This window comes from Lampris incognitus, chromosome 9 (assembly GCF_029633865.1).
Source record: "Lampris incognitus isolate fLamInc1 chromosome 9, fLamInc1.hap2, whole genome shotgun sequence".
NCBI lineage: Eukaryota > Metazoa > Chordata > Actinopteri > Lampriformes > Lampridae > Lampris > Lampris incognitus.
Genome location: NC_079219.1, coordinates 11,094,338 through 11,115,808, shown reverse-complemented (window position 1 = coordinate 11,115,808; position 21,471 = coordinate 11,094,338). Strand labels below are relative to the sequence as shown.

Below are 21,471 nucleotides of genomic sequence, written 5' to 3'. Positions count from 1 at the left end.
GTCCTCCGCCCCCCCTCTCGCGACTCCGTCCTCCGCCCCTCCTCTCGCGGTGGGGTCATTTGGTGAGGTACTGCTGGATGCAGTACTTCCTGTACAGGTAGAGGTGCAGTACTTCCTGTACAGGTAGAGGTGCAGTACTTCATGTACAGGTAGAGGTGCAGTGCTGAGTACAGTACCGTGTACTTCCAGAGACCGGCGTGTACAATGTATTTGCAGAAAGTGCAAAATAAAGTAGTTTCAAGTAAAAAGCAGTTTGTGGTATTTTGTTCATGGATCCCATGAAGACATGCTGTGTCTGGCTGTACTGTGAGCGTCCCATCTTAAGACAGATATATATACCTGTGGTTTGAATGGTCGTCCTCCTGGACTGTGTTGAAGTCCAGAGAGGAGATTGAGCACGGGTCCTTGGTGCTGACAAAATAATGATAATTTTTCAAAGCTTAAGAAAACAAAGGTTCAACACGTGGCTTGACGTTGAGGAGTCTTATTGGGTTGATCTGATGGAGACTTTTCACCGTCCAACGCCCAAGTTTGGGACGCAGTGGCCTCAAATCCAAGTCAGAGAGAAAGCGTGAGGACGGACGGACGACAGCATGAAATAAAAGCGTCATCATGGGAGAAAAGGTGTAACATACACTCACTGGCCACTTTATGAGGTACACCTTGCTAGTACCGGGTTGGACCCCCTTTTGCCTTCAGAACTGCCTTAATCCTTCGTGGCATAGATTCAACAAGGTACTGGAAACATTCCTCAGAGAGTTTGGTCCATATTGACATGATAGCATCACGCAGTTGCTGCAGATTTGTCGGCTGCACATCCATGATGCGAATCTCCCGGTCCACCACATCCCAAAGGTGCTCTATTGGATTGAGATCTGGTGACTGTGGAGGCCATTTGAGTACAGTGAACTCATTGTCATGTTCAAGAAACCAGTCTGAGATGATTCGAGCTTTATGACATGGCGCGTTATCCTGCTGGAAGTAGCCACCAGAAGATGGGAACACTGTGGTCATAAAGGGATGGACATGGTCAGCAACAATACTCAGGTAGGCTGTGGCGTTGACACGATGCTCAGTTGGTACTAAGGGGCCCAAAGTGTGCCCAGAAAATATCCCCCACACCATTACACCACCACCACCAGCCTGAACCGTTGATACAAGGCAGGATGGATCCATGCTTTCATGTTGTTGACGCCAAATTCTGACCCTACCATCCGAATGTCGCAGCAGAAATCGAGACTCATCAGACCAGGCAACGTTTTTCCAATCTTCTATTGTCCAATTTTGGTGAGCCTGTGCGAATTGTAGCCTCAGTTTCCTGTTCTTAGCTGACAGGAGTGGCACCCGGTGTGGTCTTCTGCTGCTGTAGCCCATCTGCCTCAAGGTTCGACGTGTTGTGCGTTCAGAGATGCTCTTCTGCATACCTCGGTTGTAATGAGTGCTTATTTGAGTTACTGTTGCCTTTCTATCAGCTCGAACCAGTCTGGCCATTCTCCTCTGACCTCTGGCATCAACAAGGCATTTTCGCCCACAGAACTGCCGCTCACTGGATATTTTCCCTTTTTCGGACCATTCTCTGTAAACCCTAGAGATGGTTGTGCGTGAAAATCCCAGTAGATCAGCAGTTTCTGAAATACTCAGACCAGCCCGTCTGGCACCAACAACCATGCCACGTTCAAAGTCACTTGAATCACCTTTCAGGCTCTAACCAGAATAGAAAAAGAAGTGGGAGGCCGCGTTGCACAACTGAGCAAGAAGATAAGTACATTAGAGTCTCTAGTTTGAGAAACAGACGCCTCACAGGTCCCCAACTGGCATCTTCATTAAATAGTACCTGTTAGAGCCTGTTTGTGCTGTCCTCTGAAGGGAGTAGTACACACCGGTGTAGGAAATCTTCAATTTCTTAGCAATTTCTCGCATGGAATAGCCTTCATTTCTAAGAACAAGAATAGACTGTCGAGTTTCAGATGAAAGTTCTCTTTTTCTGGCCATTTTGAGCGTTTAATTGACCCCACAAATGTGATGCTCCAGAAACTCAATCTGCTCAAAGAAGTGCCCATCCAACCAATCCAACTTGTGGGAGCTGCTTCTGGAAGCGTGGGGTGCAATTTCTCCAGATTACCTCAACAAATTAACAGCTAGAATGCCAAAGGTCTGCAATGCTGTAATTGCTGCAAATGGAGGATTCTTTGACGAAAGCAAAGTTTGATGTAAAAAAAATCTTATTTCAAATACAAATCATTATTTCTAACCTTGTCAATGTCTTGACTCTATTTTCTATTCATTTCACAACATATGGTGGTGAATAAGTGTGACTTTTCATGGAAAACACGAAATTGTTTGGGTGATCCCAAACTTTTGAACGGTAGTGTATATATTTTATTTTTTTAATATATATATACACGATCAGCCAAAACATTAAAACCACTGAATAACATCATCTCGTTACAGTTCCAAGTTATACAGGGGTAGGATATATTAGGCAGCAGGTGAACAGTCAGTTCTTGAAGTTGATGTGTTGGGAGCAGGATAAATGGGCAACCATAAGGATCTGAGCAATTTGATAAGGGGCAAACTGTGATGGCTAGATGACTGGGTCACAGCATCTCCAAAATGGCAGGTCTTGCGGGGTGTTCCCAGTATGCAGTGGTCAGTACCTACCAAAAGTGGCCCAAGGAATGACAACTGGTGAGCTGGCGACAAGGTCATGGGCGCCCAAGGCTCATTGATGTGCATGGGGAGGGAAGGCTAGCCCATCAGAAGAGCTACTGTAGCTCAAATTGCTGAAAAAGTGAATGCTGGCTATGATAGACAGGTGTCAGAACACACTGCATCACCGGTCAGAGTGCCCATGATGACCCCTGTCCACTGACGAAAGCACCTAAAATGGGCACATGAGCATCAGAACTGGACCATGGAGCAGTGGAAGAAGGTGGCCTGGTCTGATGAATCACGTTTTCTTTTACACCATGTGGACAGCCAGGTGCATGTGCTTCATTTACCTGGGGAAGAGATGGCACCAGGATGCACTAAGGGAAGAAGGCAAGCCGGCAGAGGCAGTGTGGTTCTCTGGGCAATGTTCTGGTAGGAAACCTTGGATCCTGGGATTCATATGGATGTTACTTTGACACGTATCACCTACCCACACATTGTTTCATGGCAACGGTATTCCCTTGATGGCAGTGGCCTCTTTCAGCAGGATAATGTGCCCTGCCACACTGCAAAAAATTGTTCAGGAATGATTCGAGGAACGTGACAGTTCAAGGTGTTGCCTTGGCCTCCAAATTCCCCAGATCTCATTCCGATCGAGCATCTGTGGGATGTGGTGGAAAACAAGTCCGATCCATGGAGGGCCCACCTCACAACTCACAGGACTTTAAGGATCTGCTGCTGCTAACATCTTGGTAGATAGATAGATAGATAGATAGATAGATAGATAGATAGATAGATAGATAGATAGATAGATAGATAGATAGATAGATAGATAGATAGATAGATAGATAGGGTATTTTATGTTTGGGCTTTCTTTCTTGGAGTACCTCATTTCATTAGCTTTCATGAAGGACATGTTCTGCAATGACAATAAAAGCACCCTTATTATCCTCCTTATTGACCATCAGATCCAGAACCAGGTTGTTATGGTTCTCTCGGGTTCCCCTCTGGCCCGGTGTCAGATCACATGCAAAGTCAGAGCATGCAAACTCCTTCTCCAGTTTGCATCTATTTCCCTGCAGAACGGAGGCAAACTGGAGATGACGCACCTGAATCGGCGAAGGACTGGGGATGAAAAATGATCCAAAAAACCCACCGAAAGCTTGTACGGTGGAGGGAGAGGTCAAAGTTCAAGCATGTTCTGTCTCTTCGTGTCAGATTCTTTGGCCAGGCTCATTTGTCTGTGATTTGCATGTGTGCGTTGTTTGCTCCTCTGCCCGGCCGCTTCCACCCAAATCAGCTTCCCTGATTTGCTTGTCAAGCGAGCGCTGCCGCCTCTTCCCTGTGTGTTTAGGAACCCAGACTCGGTGCTTTTCGCCTCGAAATTCAGCAACACTGTGACCCGGCAAAGCACTAGCCGAGAACCACTGAAACGTCCACATTTTCAATCTACTGAACCGAAACGCTTTGAAAACCCTTGGAGACGGACAGCAGAAGTAACTTATACTGCCAGACCAGCAGAGCCACAAACAACCGATAGATGCAGCAAATGTTCCTGTGGCCCTCGAACGGTCGCGGATGATGGAGAAGCGACAGAAGGATGTAATGGCCCTACTGGAGGAGGGACATTTGGTTTAGTTTCTGGATTTCATCTTAACTTTTTTTATCCGGGGGATCACTGTCTACTCAGAGACACTTCAGCATGACTTAAATACAACACAAATACCAAACAAATCCTCTGTGTGTGCGTCTGTGTGTGTGTGTGTATGGCAGTGTTGCTGTGTCAGCAGTGGTCTTAAAGACAGCTTAACACAGTTGCTATGGGAACTGCAAGCCACGCGGGGGGGTCTTAAGCTCTAGAAGACATCCAGTCCCACTGAACCGGTTATGGATAGTTCATAAGAAGGTCACTCGGTGTTGCGGCTGCAGTTGTGCGGTTGTGTACTTGAGCAGTAGTCCCCGTCCGCGTCCTGGCGAAGTTGTGCCTTTCCCTGGACCCGTGCAAGAAAGCTGATCTTGAAAAGCAACGTCCCACGTTCAAAGCCACAGCCTTAAAGCCCGGGGAGAGGCGATGCTTTTCAGATGAGGTCACCGCCAGTAAACGAGACATCGGTACTTGGCGTGCAGCCTGGCAGACAGACAGACAGGTAGAGAGGGAGAGAGAGACACACACACACAGTTGTGTTACGCTGTGTTGTGTCGTGTGTCGTCAGCCGACGTCTCCACAACACCGCATGTTGAGCAAAGTGTCACAACCAGTACGCTGCATGCGAGAGAACATACGAACCAGCGCACTAAAAGGTGCACACAGACGGGCAGACGAGAGGCAGCTGCAGAGCAACAAAGGTCACTCCCTCCGCGAGACCGAGAGTCCATGTAAGGTGTGGGGGAGTAGGGATTAGTCAGCTAACAGAGGTGGAGGGTTGTGCGTGTGTGTGTGTGTGTGTACCAGGTTTTTCTATTCCAACAGGGGACCAGATGTCCCCATTAGAACAGAAAAACCTGAAACCACCTACCTCGTGGGGACATTTCATGGGTCCCCATGAGGGGAAGGCTCCATTTTAGGGTTAGGGCTTGGTTTTAGGATTAGGTTATGGGAAGGGTTCAGGTTATGATGGTTGGGGTTACGAGCTCAGGAATGAATGTGGTCAGTGGGGAGGGGTCCCCCACAAGTATGGGGTGACACGGTGTACGTGCGTGCGATTGCTCGAGAAGGCACACAGGAAGTGTCTCGTCGTATTTTCCTGGTGAGGGCTCAGCAGCGCGCGGCCCCCCGGCACCCTGTGCGTCAGGGTTGTGTTGTGGTGCCACGCGGCCATCGGGGCAGATAGGTTTCCACCGCTGCTTTTTGGATTTCGGGATAATCTGTACTGACCTATCTTTTGTTGTCAAGCAGTCCAGGATTGTGTCGTATTAAAAGGATGTTGAGACAGATCAGGGAACAGCAGGATTATGGGAGGCTTACACCAGCTGCAGCAGATCACAGCAAGGTCACGACAAGAAAACGGCGCAGGCAGAGTCTGATACGCAAACAGGGGGGGCAACAACAAGTAGTGATACGGGCACGAGGAATGATGGGTATTATACTCGTATTTTCTTATACACAGTACTTTAAAACCCACAAAGCAACATTTAAGCAGCACACTATGAGTGTCTACTACCTCTTCCCACTGAGCTACGCTTGTATGTTACAGGTAATCCAGAGACATGGCTGGATTTAGGCGGTCATTTGCATTGAAAGGCATTTGGTCTGTAATCATTCCAACAGCGTAGACCGTGTTTTGATCTGGATCTGGATCCTGCATCTGGAGCACCCTGAAATCTCACTTCTGCGTCCTTTCACTCAACTTTGAGCTCGTTTAAAACCCGTTTTCCCCCCCAAGCCTGAAATTATCACTCGGCTGTTCATCAAGACAGCGATTGATGTCCAAAACCTCTATCGCCCTCTAGTGGCCGATGTAGAAACTGTCGCACCAAATTATCCACCCCGTTACACAACCAGCCGTGTGTGCGTCACGGTATCAGAGGGTTCCGGCTTCCAAGCAGGAAATGAGGTTCATTTCCGGCGCAGGTCTGCCATATATTCTGCTGACCTGTGCCGCCACCTGATGTCCAACTGCTTTCTAAAGCCCTACCTGTAAAACACTGCCGGCATTCAGATCACTCTTTTCCAGACTTCATTCTGGCAATAAGAACAAAAAAAGTGCTGTTAACCTTCAATTAAGGATTTAACAGATGTTAGAAAGGTGACCAGTCAAGAAATTATAGTACCCACTGTCACTTTTACTGCCCATTTCTACTGAATGAAATCCTTGTCTACGTGGGTTTCCCCCTACAGCTCAGACACGTAGGTCAGGTGAATCGGCCTTACTAAACTGCCCCTAGGTATGAATGTGTGTGTGTGTGTTGCAGTGGCGCCCCCAGAAATGTTTCATAGGGGTGGCTAAATGGAGCCACTGAAAATCTTGGGGTGGCACACCATGAACAGCACCTTATGTAAAATATCAGATAGAAGCATATTCTGCATATGCGACTCGTGGCTGGGGGGCCAGCGGGGAGAGGGGGGGCAGGGATAGTATCAGGGTGGCCGTGGCCACCCCTTAGGGGTGCCACTGGTATGTCGGCCCTGTGTGGTGGCCCGGCGGCCTGTCCAGGGTGTCTCCGCGCCTGCCGCCCAATGACTGCTGGGATAGGCTCCGGCATCCCCGCGACCCTGGGAATCGGATAAGCGGTTCGGATAACGGGATGGAATGGAAATTCTCGAAGACAGGCTGGTCTTCTATTGGACAAACAGAGAGCGATGGAGGCGCAGGACCACAACACAACGTGTGTTAACTAGATGGTAACTAGATGGAACAGATCACAGTCAGAGTTTATTCTTCTTTTATTGAAAAACACATTACATTACAGCACAAACTCCACACAGGACTCGGAAGAGGACAAAACTAAAAAAATAAACCCATTTTCAGTGGTGGGTTCGTTCCCTCCTCAGCTGCACTTGATTTTTAAAAGACAACACAGCAGAGAATGAAGCAGAGTAGATTCTAAAGGGGAACTATGGATCAACTCGTATTAACATGTCACAGAAACCATCTTAAAAATCTATGAAGCAACAAAACCCAGACCAGGACCGATCAGAGCCCCCTTACTCTAGAAGGGCTGTGACAGAAACTGGTCATTAGACTCTCAGCTGTTCATTAAAGTCAGCTACAGCACAGAAAATCAAATGAACCAGAGTCTACAAACTAGAAATTTAGAGTAGAAAATGTTGGTTAGCTGGGAAAGTAACTGCTGGAGTACAGCGACTTTGCAGACACAGAAAAACATTTTCCAGACTCTCAAGTCTTTTATCCTATCAGGACGCAGCAGTCGGCCGGCTGTTCTAACAGGGCTACACATGTAAAGTCCACTGAGCAAAGTTTAAAGAAAACTAACAACAACCATAAAAAACAAACCGATTTCATCTCACTCAGCTCTTCCACTCTTCTTCTTTCAGCTTTTTCCGTTTCCCAGGGGTCGCCACAGCGGATTTGATGTGGTCTTGTCAATTCACATAATGATTTAGCAAAAAATTTTATGCCGGAGGCCCTTCCTCACACAACCACTAACGCTATGGACTTAGCTCTTCCATTACTGATGGGAAATGTTTGTCCATGTCTGGTAAGCTTTTCTACTCAAACAAACTTTGGTTTGGGGGAATGGTCCATTAGGTGGAGGAAGCCAGAAGGCAGTGGTGGATACGCCTGGCAGACGACACCTCCACTGTACCGACTTACACATCGGGACATCGGGGTTGTTGGGAGATTGATGAATTATTGCAGTTCAAGTGGAAAGATTCAGGTAAATTTCACCCCCCCTCCCCCTTGGTTATGGACAAATAAACAGGGTTTTGCAGACGATTTGAAGTTCTGTACATTCTGACCATCTGAAAGGCTGAGAAGAGTCACGTGACAGTGGTAAAGAGCTATGGAGATGGTTATGAAGAGATGAAGGCTGGTAATCTTTGGATCCTTCCAGCCACCATGATCAGCACACAAACCAGTAAATAAGCACCCGACTCATCTGGAGCCAACGTTTTTAACCTCACATGGTTTAAAAAAAACACCTAAAAATACCCAAAACACTTCCACATGTCGTGTATGGAACGATTTCACCAAGAAAAAAAAAACAGAGAAAAAAAATAACATTTTGGATAAAATATGTAGAAAACCCTTGTAATAAGTATAATACAAAACAAGACCACCTGTAGGGGTCAGAGGTCAAACTAATCATCTTCGTCGTCGTCTCCTTCATCTTCTTGATCCCTCTTCCTCTTCTCACCCTGTAGGGCTGCTCCATCCTCATCTGACACACACATATACACAAACACACACACACACACACACACACACACACGTCAACACTAGCTAGCAGTAGGGGTGTAAGAAAATATCGATACACTCGAGTATTGCGATATCATCTTTTGTGATACTGTATCGATTTTCAAAACCACTATATCAATTTTTAATTGTTTACATGTAAAGGTTCGTGACAAACATTTTGTGTTGTGTGTAACCCCACAACCGCTAGATAACAGTGTTGTAATCTGTCTTCAGCCATTTGACACTTCCACTCGAACCCAACAACGTAAACTGAGACAGGAAGTAGCATCAGCACAAAGAACACAGGCTTATGAAACCACAATATATCGCCTTTCTTACAGTATCGCAATTTATCGCGATATATTGAATCATAACCCCTGTATCATGATGAGTATCATATCGCCAGATTCTCACCAATACACAGCCCTAGCTAGCTAGCAGCGCTGCAGATGTACACCAGAGCACACTGACGACTCAAAACCAGTTTTAAACGTGACAACTTCAAAATATCTGCATTTTCAAATTCAAAGCAATATGTATTAAATATATATTCAACACGTGTTTTTATCCACAAGAATATGAATCAGCCAGCTTCACCTCCCATGCCCTGCAAGGACTATATCCAGTTCAACTCTGAAATTCATAAATTCAACACATGTTCAAGATCTGCCTCCCAAAATCTGTGGTCACTGGTTTTTGGCTTGCAAATGTTGTTTTTTGTTGCTTTGATCGAAGCGTTTCATAAACAGAAACAATAATCAGTCTTACTAGCAACAGCAAAACAACAGTATAATGTAGGAAGGCTAAAATCTTGTGTCTTTATATATGAACTTAAATATGAACAAATACACTTCTTTTTATATCAGCCTTAAGTTTTTATTTTGACTGTGCTTGATGTCAAATCCTGCATTTCATCCTTCCCTCAAATATGCAGTTAAAAAAAACAAAACAAAAAAACAAATTGACCTAAAATGAACAGCTGCAAAAAAACAAAAAAACAAAAAAAACCAAATGTAGTACACCTCTCACACTCCTGGTCTAAACTACAGTGAAAGTGCTTCAAATGTCTGACTTAAACCTCATCCCCTTTAGATCACAGCGTAAAATGACTGACATTTTCAACATCCATAATCTTGCAAGGTCTCTAGGTTTGTCTGCGACAGCATCATCGTTTTGAATTTGGGCTGAATTCACAGTCTAAACTCAATGTTCTGATTTTCTGTGATTTAACAGCCCGGATTAGAAATCAGAAATATCTGACTGTCAACTGATACGTACCACCATCTTCCTCCTCCTCCTCCTCTTCCTCCTCCTCCTCCACGTAGTCGTCGTCATCTTCTTCATCCTGAGAGAAAGTACCAGTAGGCTGATTAACATGACAGAACGGGGGGGTGGGGGGGGGTCCAGAGGTAGGACCTCCTGACCTCTATCAGAACTCAAGAGGAAGCTGATTGGACAAATTACTCGGATCAAATTAATGCTGAAAACTGAACCGCTGTATTTAGCAGGCACATCTTATAGCTCGTGGACCACCTAAATAAAGGCATGTGGTTTAGATGAATGTGGACAACAGCCTGCAGCCTGGCTTTGCCTCTACACTGTGCTGGGAAAAGGTACACAGAAGGAAAATGTACACTTTAAAACTGCTTGAAGAGGGCGTCCGGGTGGCATGGCGGTCTATTCCATTGCTTACCAACATGGGGATTGCTGGATTGAGTCCCCGTGTTACCTCCGGCTTGGTCGGGCGTCCCTACAGACACAATTGGCCGTGTATGCGGGTGGGAAGCCGGATGTGGGTATGTGTCCTGGTCACTGAACTAGTGCCTCCTCTGGTCGGTCGGGGTGCCTGTTCGGGGGGAGGGGGAACTGGGGGGGGGTAATAGCGTGATCCTCCCACATGCTACATCCCCCTAGCGAAACTCCGCACCGTCAGGTGAAAGGAAGCGGCTGGCGACTCCACATGCATCAGAGGAGGCATGTGGTAGTCTGCAGCCCTCCCCGGATCGGCAGAGGGGGTGGAGCAGCGACCAGGACGGCTCGGAAGAGTGGGGTAATTGGCCAAGTGCAATTGGGGAGAAAAAAAAGGGGGGGGGCGCGGCTTAAAAAACTAGATTGACATCACTAAGTCGATCTTGAATCCATCTTGATCAAATGTGCCCCAAACCTTCGTCTCCTTTTATACACGCAATTCACCTGAAGCACTTCCATCGACAGGATAAAACATGGCAGGACACAAAATAAAAATATGTCTTCAAAGAGATTCCCTGCCCTTTTATGAATATAACAAGTTTAACTCACTATCCTGAACCAGGATTGGGACAACCCACGTGTTCTGGTTCAGCGCATCAAATGAGCTCAGTTTGTTTGGAGTGGTGAAACACGAAAAGCTCATGCTAAGGACTCGAATAAACGAAAATATATTCTCTGTATTCTAAGGTGTGGTCCACAGAGCGTTTCTGGTTTAGATGTTGTCTCAGCTTCACTCCCAGATGAAACACTAGCCTCGATTGCACGTCAATGTTGCGGTGGCAAAGTTTTCTCTATTTTAGGTGCAGCCTCTGGATAAATCTCAATATCTGTGGCTGGCACCAGACTAGCACAGTGGAAGACAATCCACTTGGGGGAAGAATCTGCTTCTCACTCATTTAGTCATACTAAAAAACAGAAAGAGCAGGAGAGGACAGAGATTCCACCATTTTGAAATGGCTTTATTCTAAAATTTTTGTCGATGAGGACTATCTCAAAAACAAGTCCTCATCTAAGCAACTAGAACTTACTGACCCACTGTTAGAATTCTGTTATATTTACATTGATGCACAATTCATGTTAATGGCCCACACACACACACACACACACCTATTAACATTTCTCATTTAGAAGATGCTTTCATCCAAAGCAAATTACAAGGCAGTCAGCGATAGATTCACCAACAGGCACTGAGTAGTACTAATACTAATGCTAAACTCACGCTCAAAATAGTGGAGAAGACAGTGGACTTCAGGAGAAGCCCCCCATCACTGCCCCCCCCTCACCATACTCAACAGCACGGTGTCTGTGGGGAAAACCTATAGATTTCTGGGTTCTACAATCTCCCAGGACCCAAGGTGGGTATCCATCAAAGGCACAATCATTGAAAAGGCCCAGCAGAGGATGTACTTTCTCCGCCAGCTCAAGAACCTGCCTCAGGAACTGCTGATTTCAGTTCAACACTGCAATAATCCAGTCTATCCTCTGCACATCCATCACTGTCTGGTTTGGATCGGCCACCAAACAGGACAGGGTCAGACTACAACAGACAGTTAAGTCTGCAGAGAAAATCACTGGTGCCAACCTGCCCTCCATTCAGGACTTATACGCCTCCAGACTCAGGAAACAAACAGGCAACATCACTGCAGACCCATCACACCCTGGTCACAACCTGTTCCAACTCCTCCCCTCTGGTAGGCGCTACAGAGCCCTGTACCCCAAAACAACCACATACAAAAACACTTTATTTCCGCAGGCTGTCATTCAAATGAACGCTTAACATCGTCAATAAATCCAACCATTTTGTATATATACTGTACAGTGTGCATATACTCTCTGCACCATTGCACCCTATCACCTCTTATTTCGCCTGTATAAGTCAATGCAATCCTTGTGTGTATATCTGAAGATTATTGTGTTGTTGTGTTGTTATTCTATGTTAAGTACACTGAGAGCGCCACGAAACTGGAGTCAAATTCCATGTTTTTGCAAACCTACACGGCCAATAAACATGATTCTGATTCTGAAACAGGATTATCATGGCCAGGAGTGTGTGTCCTGTTAAATGTTAAATTAGTGTAAGGAGTCACTTATGCTTCTGTGTTGAGGGCGCAGTGACTGATTTATACTTTTGTGTTGACATAACCCAGGCTGTTGAAGCACCGTTGCAAAACTAGACGGCAAATGATAAGAAAAACCCCAAGTAATGGTGTTTACATTCTCTCAGTCACTGGCAAGAGTGCAGGGAAGTGGCTTTGCTAGATGACCAAAAAGAACTAATTTCATTGGCATTATTAAGGAGAAAGTTATGTTGGAAGAGGAGATGGTCCGCGAGACCACTGACCATATTGAGGCAGGAGGACAGGTAACTCAGCATGTCCGCTAAATGCAAGAGATGGATGAGGAAGTGAGTTAGTACACCGCCCATTCACCTTTCACACATCTCTCACAAATCCATTCACATTGCTTCTATTGATCTTATGCAGAGATTAGCAGTCACCATCAGGAATGCATTCAACAGGCTGTTGCCCAAACCTACAGAACTGGCTTATGTACCGCCTCAGCCATTGTTAGGGAAGTGTGTAAAGCCCTGTGGAAAACTCTCCAGCGTGAATTCCTTCAGCGACCTTCAGCAGCTCAGCGGGAAGCCATCGCAAATGATTATATGGTATATGGAGGCATCTTCAAGGAGAACAAGTTTGGGTACATACTGCTTGAATAAAAACCGAGGCTGCCCTCTCAAGCTGACCTTCCTCGAATAGAAATCCTCATCCCTCGTATGACTGTTGAGGAGGCTGCTTTCCCCCTTCATTGTAATTTCATGCATCCCTTTCAAAGCATGTAAAGAACATCCAGGGTTTCACCCAGATGTTTATAAGAGAGGCGCCTGACCGACTGCCAGCGGAAAATCCCAAAATACCAAAGATGGAAAACTGCTTTTTAACATGGTTTTGGCTATTGCTTCAGCCTGGTTAACTGATCTAAACAAGCTGATGTGATCAGGATCTGTCAGGCACAGCTCAACAAGCAAGATTCAACGGTTTATTCATCATATACTTCATGTACAAGTACAATGAGCAGAGAGATGGGGTTTTTTTTGGGCAAACTCCTAAAACTGTGCAACAAAAGAGAAGTGGGGCAACAATAAATTAAGAATAAAATTAAATACAATAAAAATAAAAAAGTAAAAAAGTCCAGGAGTACACAGAAGGTAAATCGGAATAAATATCTATGTACAATATGCAGCAACTACACAAATACAAGAGTGCAAATAGTCTGAATGAATAAAGTATAAAGCATCAGGGGCAAGACGCCAGTGATTGACTAGTTAGGCCCCGAGATGTGTTTGTGCCAATTTTCATCCAAAAAAAAGAGAAGTTGCAATTAAGGTCGGGAGATACAGTGCTGCTTGAAAGTATGTGAACCCCTTGAGCAGTTTAGATTTTTCTGTTGTTTTACCATGATTTTCTTATTCTATCATCACCAGTTTTTATGTATGAAATGTCAGATATATGTTTATCAGTTGCATGTACTTGTTTAGTGGGACTTGTTTAAGTAGCCCAAAAACTACATGAAACATGGAATTAGGGTATGTGCAAAAGTAAGTGAACCCCCAGCTGCGTTGGTTAAGTCAAGCAGGTAACAGACTCGGGTGAAACACATTTGGGTGCTTAATTAATCATTTAAGCAGACCAATGAAATGAGACATCCTTGGGAAAGGGTTTGGCCTGCACTAATTAAAAGAGAGAGGAAACCAACCAAACCACTGTGGTCCCATACAAATCAACAATGCCGAGAGCAAAGGAGATATCCGAGGACATAAAGAAGAGGGTAGTGATAGCCCATCAGTCTGGGGAGGGATATAAGACCATCTCCAAAAGATTCCAGCTCCATCCATCCACTGTAAGACAAATAATTTACAAATGGACGGCCTTCAACATGACAGCAACTCTGCCTAGAAGTGGACGCCCATCAAAACTATCACCCAGAAGCACCAGAAAAATAATAAACCAGGTAAAGACCAACCCACACATCACCTCTAGAGAGTTGCAGACCTCTCTGATAGCATCTGGGACAAATGTGCATGCGTCTACAATCAGCCGAAAATTGAATAGCCATGACATTCATGGGAGGGTTGCTAGAAGGAAAACTCTGCTCTCAAAAAAGAACAAAGCTGCCCGTTTCAACTTTGCCAGAGAGCACTTGGACAAACCAGAGACCTTCTGGAAGTCCATTCTCTGGACAGACGAGTCCAAAATATAATTATTTGGTCACAATCAAAACCAACATGTTTGGAGAAAAGCCAACACTGCATATGAAGAAAAGAACCTCCTCCCAACAGTGAAGCATGGTGGTGGAAATGTGAAGGTCTGGGGCTGCTTTTCTGCTTCTGGACCTGGACGACTCCATATTATCCAAGGAACCATGAATTCTCCGGCATATCAACAAATTCTTGACCAGAATCTCCTGCCATCAGTCAGGGAGTTGAAGCTGGGACGAAAATGGATTATGCACCAAGACAATTACCCAAAGCATTCCAGCAACACTACAAAGGAATGGCTTCAGAGAAAGAGGATTCGTACTCTGGATAGGCCCAGTCTAAGTCCGGATCTTAATCCAATTGAAATGTTGTGGCGAGACCTGAAGAAGTTGGTACATACCAGATGTCCCTCCAACCTCTCTCAACTGGCTGAGTTCTGCAAGGAGGAGTGGGCAAAAATCCCCATAAGCAGATGCGAGAGACTGGTTAGTGGTTACAGAAGACGTTTGGTTGAAGTAATGGCTGCAAAAGGAGGAGCCACAAGCTACTAATACAAGGGTTCACATACTTTTACACATGTTAAATTTTCAGTTTTTGTGAAATAAACTACCTTTGTTGAATTAAATAATGAAAATATATCTCTTTTTGTGTGTGTGTCCATTATTTGGAAGGTGTGCTTTACAAATTGGGATTTGGATGTATGTGTAATAAGCTTATTTTAATGTTTTTTTTAAAAATACAGTGACCATGTCTGGAGGGTTCACAAACTTTCAAGCAGCACTGTATGTCAACATTTTTCTTCCGGCCACCGTTAGCCCAACAACTGGCGATTGCGATATATCCAGAACACAAGGTTGATGTATATAGTCGATGTATCAAAGACTAACATTAAGTAGGACAATTGTGGGTGACCATAATGACACCTAGCCCACGGCGGCAGTTCCACTGTGCTGTGGGAAAAAAATAAAATAACATATTTTAGACTGGGGAATGGTTTTTACAATATATCATCTGTGTCAGTGATATAATCTGTCTTAGAATAGATTTTACCGAATGTATTTGTGAGAGTCAAAGTGTGCGGCAACATGAGGTGCCGTTACTTCATCCATCCACCCATTATCCAAGCCGCTTACCCCAACTGGGGTCGGGGGATGCTGGAGCCTATCCAAGAAGTCACTGGCCGTTCCTTCAATAAATCTAAAAACACTAATCATACAATAATGGAAGGAATCTCTGTCCGTATGTATGTCTGTCCATCGATTTTTCTTGACAACCGTTCATCTGATCGACTTCACAATTGGCAGGTGTATTGTTGAAGACCTAAGTGTGGCATCTAGTGTGAAGTTGTTTGGATTAGCGTTTGTTGAGAAAATTTAAGGCTATGCGCGCGCGCGCGCGCACACACACACACACACACACGCTTCCTGTGGCGACCGGACGAACAGCTCCACTCTGCCATTGCAACCCACATTGTGGTTGGTGGGGGTATTACACCAGAACAGGGACTGCACTTTTTAAAGCCAGAATCGAATTAGTTTGTTTTTGGTTTTTTTTTTATCTGTGGGCACAGCAATGGTCGTCCTGTGTGAGTATGGTGGCTTTCATGAGTTATTCCTGAACAATCTTGGGCAGACAGACAGTTTATTAGCGATAAATATGCGTTTGCATCGGGGTGTCGTGAGTTAAATGTCCCAGCGCTATGGTGGGTCGCAAACACCAACCTGATTATTCTGGGAGGGGTCGCAACTTGAAAAGGTTGAGAACCAGCGTTTTAGTTAAAACTGCACACCATGCCACAATGTGCTCGCAGACACCGGCCCTTCCACAAACCCACCCACCCAACCAACTATTCCAGGGGAAACCGTGAAATCCATTACAGTATTTACTGCTGTCGTTGTCAGATTGTATTATCACGGTATTGTATCCGCTCCATGTCTATGCCAGGGATTTTACAACATCCCTGTTCACACAGGAGGGGCAGGTCTTGATGAGGGAGAGCAGATTTACAACTACTCAAACTCAAGAGCCAGAGGCAAAGGCAACGCATCCTTAGAACATTTCACAGACCGACACTTCAGGGTTGCCCCAGCCAGGAGATTGGGGAAGACTGGAGGCAGGAGGCACAAATATTCTGGACACCCTGGACTCTCGTCATACATCAAAGTCCAGATTGACAAGAGCTGCCATGTAATGTAAAGAGAGCCATGTCATTGGCTCAATGATTCTTCTCTCTCCACCTCAAGCTGATGTGTGGTGAGCGTTTTGGCGCAAAATGGCTTCCGTGCATCACCCAGGTGGGTGCTACACATTGTTGGTGGTTGAACTGAGATTCCCCCTTCAATGTGAAGTGCTTTGGGTGTCTAGAAAAGCGCTATATAAATGTAATGATTGTTATTAGATTGTGCAACCAACCACCTGATGGTATACTTCCAGTCACCCCTGGGACTACGCTTTGGCAGTACACTCACTAGCCAAGGCTTACTCATGCCGAACCTATCATCCCAATATCTTTTCAATGAAAGCTGTCACATGACTTTCAAACGTATACTGAACCTGCCTTTTACTACTAAATCCTCATGTGATCCCTATCAAATCTCTTCATCGCCCGTTTTATCCATTTACCTATAAACGACATCTTACTGCATAGTTTGATCTGATGAAATACCATGTTTAGTATACAAAACAAAAATTGAAACTTTCAATTTTTCATGGACAATTTAGAATTGGGAATGATGTACAAGAAGAAAAAAGCTATATGTGCATTCCAGACTGAAGGTAAAGTCAGCCCAACTCTCAGATGTTGAAGTAATTAATAGTACTCAAGCTGCTAAATTTCTTTAACGCTTTTCTCAGGTTTAATTTTCTTGGATAGGATCATATAGTGAATATCATGCAACAAAGCTAGTGCCAAGTAAATATATTTGGGCAGACAAAGGGATGGTTGGAAAGTTGGGCTCTATTATCAGCTTCCTTGGTCGTAACTGGACTGTATGTCTCTTTTTGACACGGGGAGAGCAAACAATACAGGGCAGGTATTTTCTTCCTTGCTGCATCCCTACTTCTCTTCTGTACTTGCACAAACTTGTCCCATTGGTTCTTCCATTACAGATAAAATTGCTGGTTTCCAATCTCATGTTTTGGGCAGTCTCACGCCATGATTTTAAAGCCATCTGGCTGTTTTCGTAGCTTGGGGAAAATGTCACATACAAGTGGATGTTTTTTTTTTTACCTAGGCTAGGTGTTCATCGACGTGGTCCATGTCGTTCCCAAAACCAAAATTAACTGCCAGGTGCTGGCACCAAAAAGGCGTAGTAGGAAATACAAAGCTGGCCAAATAAATCAATCACAGCTCTTGCAGTGTCCACTTAGCCCATGTAGCCTTTTCACGCAGTTACATTTTTGAGGAGGTGCGCATAGGCAAAAGCAAAGCCCTCTGTGTAACTACTCAGATGCCTACAGCTGAACGAGGGCGACACCTTGACGCAGAAGCATAAATCAACAGGTACATCACCAGCAGTTATGCAAGTGGGGGATTCAAATCATAACGAGATGGTGGCACAAATCAATATAAGTCATGTTAACAGAAAGTCTATGGATTAAGGTAGATCTGGAAGAGGAAAGGCTTTTAGGTCTTTCCTGCAACCAGCAACCAGGAGTCAATGAAAGGATACAAGGAGAGGAAAGATGAGTGCGCAACTTGACAGGATTAAATCTAAACTTGCATCGTTATTCTGGACTCATACACACAGACCCACACCTGCCAAAGCCCAAAGACAAATCAAATCACTCATGAGAACTAAATCACCTATGAGAGTCAATCAGATCAGATGTTTTTAATAACTCACCTGAATGCCTTCCTTCATCAGATAGGACAGACCAACCTCTTCCTCATCTTCCTCATCATCCTCCTCTTCGTTATCCTCATCTCCATCTCCAGGAGGACCAGCTGCCTCATCATCATCATCATCATCATCATCTGAGGACAGGAAGAAAGTCAAGACATTAGTTACATAGACCCTGTTGAGACCTGGTATTAACATGCTTCTTGGGTGACCCAATCACAAATGGACAGCTCAAAGTACGTCAGTTCACACCTGGCATTAGAATGTGTCTCCACATGTGTCTCATGTGACTTGTGATCGGATCTCACTTTCCCACTCTATATGCAAATAAACATGTACATCAATGTGGTAGGGCGGTGTGGTTTAGCCTCAGCTGCAAGCGGAGAGAGGGAGCGGGGCTCGCACGAGAGCAGACGCGATAGGGAGGCTGATTAATGAGCAGCCTCAGGCGTGTCAAAACTAACAACCTGTCCCTTATATACCGCAGTGAAACTGGGTCCTGGGCAAAACACAGGGCTGAAGGGAGACAGAGAAAAGGGGAGCCACACGCCCTGGAAGGAGAGAGCGACAAAACGGCTACGGCACCAGAGTGCACCAGCCCATGCAAGTGAAGGAACGAAAGACAATTAAATAAAGCCTAAAACCGTGTCCGCTGGCATCCGGGTAGCGTAGAAGTCTAATCCGTTGCCTACCAACATGGGAATCGCCGGTTCGAATCCCCGTGTTACTCCCAGTTTGGTCGGGTGTCCCTACAGACACAATCGGCCATGTCTGCGGGTGGGAAGTCGGATGTGGGTATGTGTCCTGGTCGCTGCACTAGCGCCTCCTCAGGTCGGTCGGGGTGCCGGTTGGGGGAGGAGGGGGGACTGGGGGGGATAGAATGATCCTCCCACGTGCTACATCCCCCTCGTGAAACTCCTCACTTTCAGGTGAAAAGAAGCAGCTGGTGACTCCACATGTATTGGAGGAGGCATGTGGTAGCCTGCAGCCCTCCCCGGATCAGCAGGAGTGGAGCAGTGACTGGGACAGCTTGGAAGTACAACTGGGGAGAAAGGGGGGGGGGGTCCCAAAAAAAAAAAGAAAAAAAGAAAAAAAAATGCGTCCACCTTCATCTCGAACCCTCTCCATGGCACAGACGCATCACAATAACATAAATAAACAAGTAAATAAACATAATACAGGAAGGCAAGGAGAGCAGTCAAAGCAACAGGCATTTAACCTTGCTCACTTGAGCCTCATTTTAATGCACTGTCATGTTGTCATACAAAATTTGAAGTGCTCTTAAAGAAATAAATCATCCCATATCTCAACTGCACTTTTCTTTTATTTCCATTCCGCTTTGTTGTAAAGCACAACAGGTTTTTAAAAAGTGCTGTGTAAATAAACGTTAATATTCTGATAATGTAGAACAGGAAGAGATGGAAATGGATGATCTGCTGTGGCGACTCTAACGGGAACAGCCGAGAGTAGTAGTAGTAGATTCTGATGATGTAGATCCATCTGAAAGCCTTCAGACCCCTGACCTGATATATTGCATTTAAGAAATAGTCTATTGTGGGTAAATAATTTCACATTATTACAATGGCATGGACACAGCAAATGCATGTCATGCCAAGTAATCTGAAAATTAACTGTGAATTAGGAGTGTCAGGCTGACTGTCTTCTTTCATTTTGTGCTCAAAATACACAGCTAAAGTTGAAACTCATTCTTAAAACTCGTTATGTGGGTGCACCCTGGTGGCTCACCTGGCAGAGCTCATACCACATAATGCTAAGTGCTTACCGCAGCAGCCTGGGTTCGAATCCGGCCCCTTTGCTGCATGTCATCCCCTCTCTGTCCCCTGCCTTTCCTGTCTCTCTCTCTCAACTATCACTATCAAATAAAGGCGGAAAATGCAACAACAAAAATCAGGAAAAAAATTTATGTGGGAAATGTAAACGTCTGAATACTGGCAGTTTGTAATTCTCAACTTAAAACCTGTCAGGCTTGACCCAATCACGTCGGTTCAGGCTCAGATTATTTAATTATTCCAGCAGGCTTGAGAGGGTTGGGCTCTGTGCTACAGTGGATAAATAACCTGAAGTTGAACTTGAATGTGCAAGCAGGCGGGGGCTCTTCCAGTTATGGGTCTGATGTGTGTCAGAAATTACAGGCGAGGTGAAAAAAAAAAAAAAACCCAAGAAGGCTTTGGTGAAACAAGCGCCAGGTAGACAGCTTGTGTTACCTGCAATTCAGTTTGGATTTGGTCCATCACCTCTGACAGTTCAGCTGCGCTCGGCAGAATCACACAGGATATTTTTTCTATTGGATATTATTTTTATTGCTTATGCAGAGGACGTCAGTTGACTAGGTGGTCCTTCAATGCGGCCAGGGACATGTGCCTTTACACTTCAAATACAATGTGGACAAATGCATCCCATGCCACCTCCAAATGTGGCCTGAGCGATCGGATCTCAAAACGCATTGAGGATGCATTAAGTGCATTCACACTATTTCAGTAGCTCAAAATTTGAAGCTGAACCTCTCCAACATTTTAATTAGTGATAAATACATGATGGCCACTAGAGGGAGCAATCTCTCTGCTCTTACTGTATTTCAACCTGTTTCCTCCATGAGCTGAGAGCTACAGAACAGCAAGTGAAAAATATAAACCCACTTCTTTTGACTGCTTCTTTATGGCCCTGTTTAGACCTGGCATTAACATGTGTTTTGGGTAATCCCATGACAAGTGGACAGCTCTGAGTAATGCAGGGGATCAACATTTCCCTCGGTTTTGAAGTCAAAAGGCATTTCAACCTGCAGGGAGCGTCAAAAGTTGTGCTGTAAGAGGCATTTCTCCATAGACTGCTAATCTAAGGCTGTGAAACTTCATATCTACAATTTTTTGGGGTGTTCATTCAGCATCTAAAAGTAAGATAATCGTAGATTATCGTAGACAGTCCTCCATTAGCAAGAAATGCCTTCCGTTATTTTTTCAAATCAGTATTAACCAAAATACCTTGCATGAATGAACAGCTTTTTTCCAATTTACCATTCATCTCCAAAATTCTTGAGAGGGTAGTTGCATCTCAACTCCAAATCTACCTCGATAACAATCATCTCTTTGAA

General features: G+C 45.0%; 1 protein-coding gene across 2 annotated transcripts in view; it reads right to left on the bottom strand.

Annotated features, from left to right (window-relative positions):
- Nucleotides 1-7,024: 7,024 nt before the first annotated feature.
- The window catches only part of LOC130117644 (acidic leucine-rich nuclear phosphoprotein 32 family member E-like), a 28,907-nt gene continuing 14,460 nt past the window's right edge, over nt 7,025-21,471 (bottom strand). The window contains exons 5-7 of one of the 2 annotated variants that reach the window (XM_056285778.1): nt 18,366-18,496; nt 9,792-9,858; nt 7,025-8,496 (exon numbers count right to left, since the gene is read on the bottom strand). In XM_056285778.1, the coding sequence (XP_056141753.1) occupies nt 8,417-8,496; nt 9,792-9,858; nt 18,366-18,496 (278 nt within the window). In that variant the 3' untranslated portion in view covers nt 7,025-8,416. Of the gene's footprint in view, nt 8,497-9,791; nt 9,859-18,365; nt 18,498-21,471 lie in introns of both variants that reach the window. The other variant, XM_056285779.1, reaches the window with a different exon arrangement.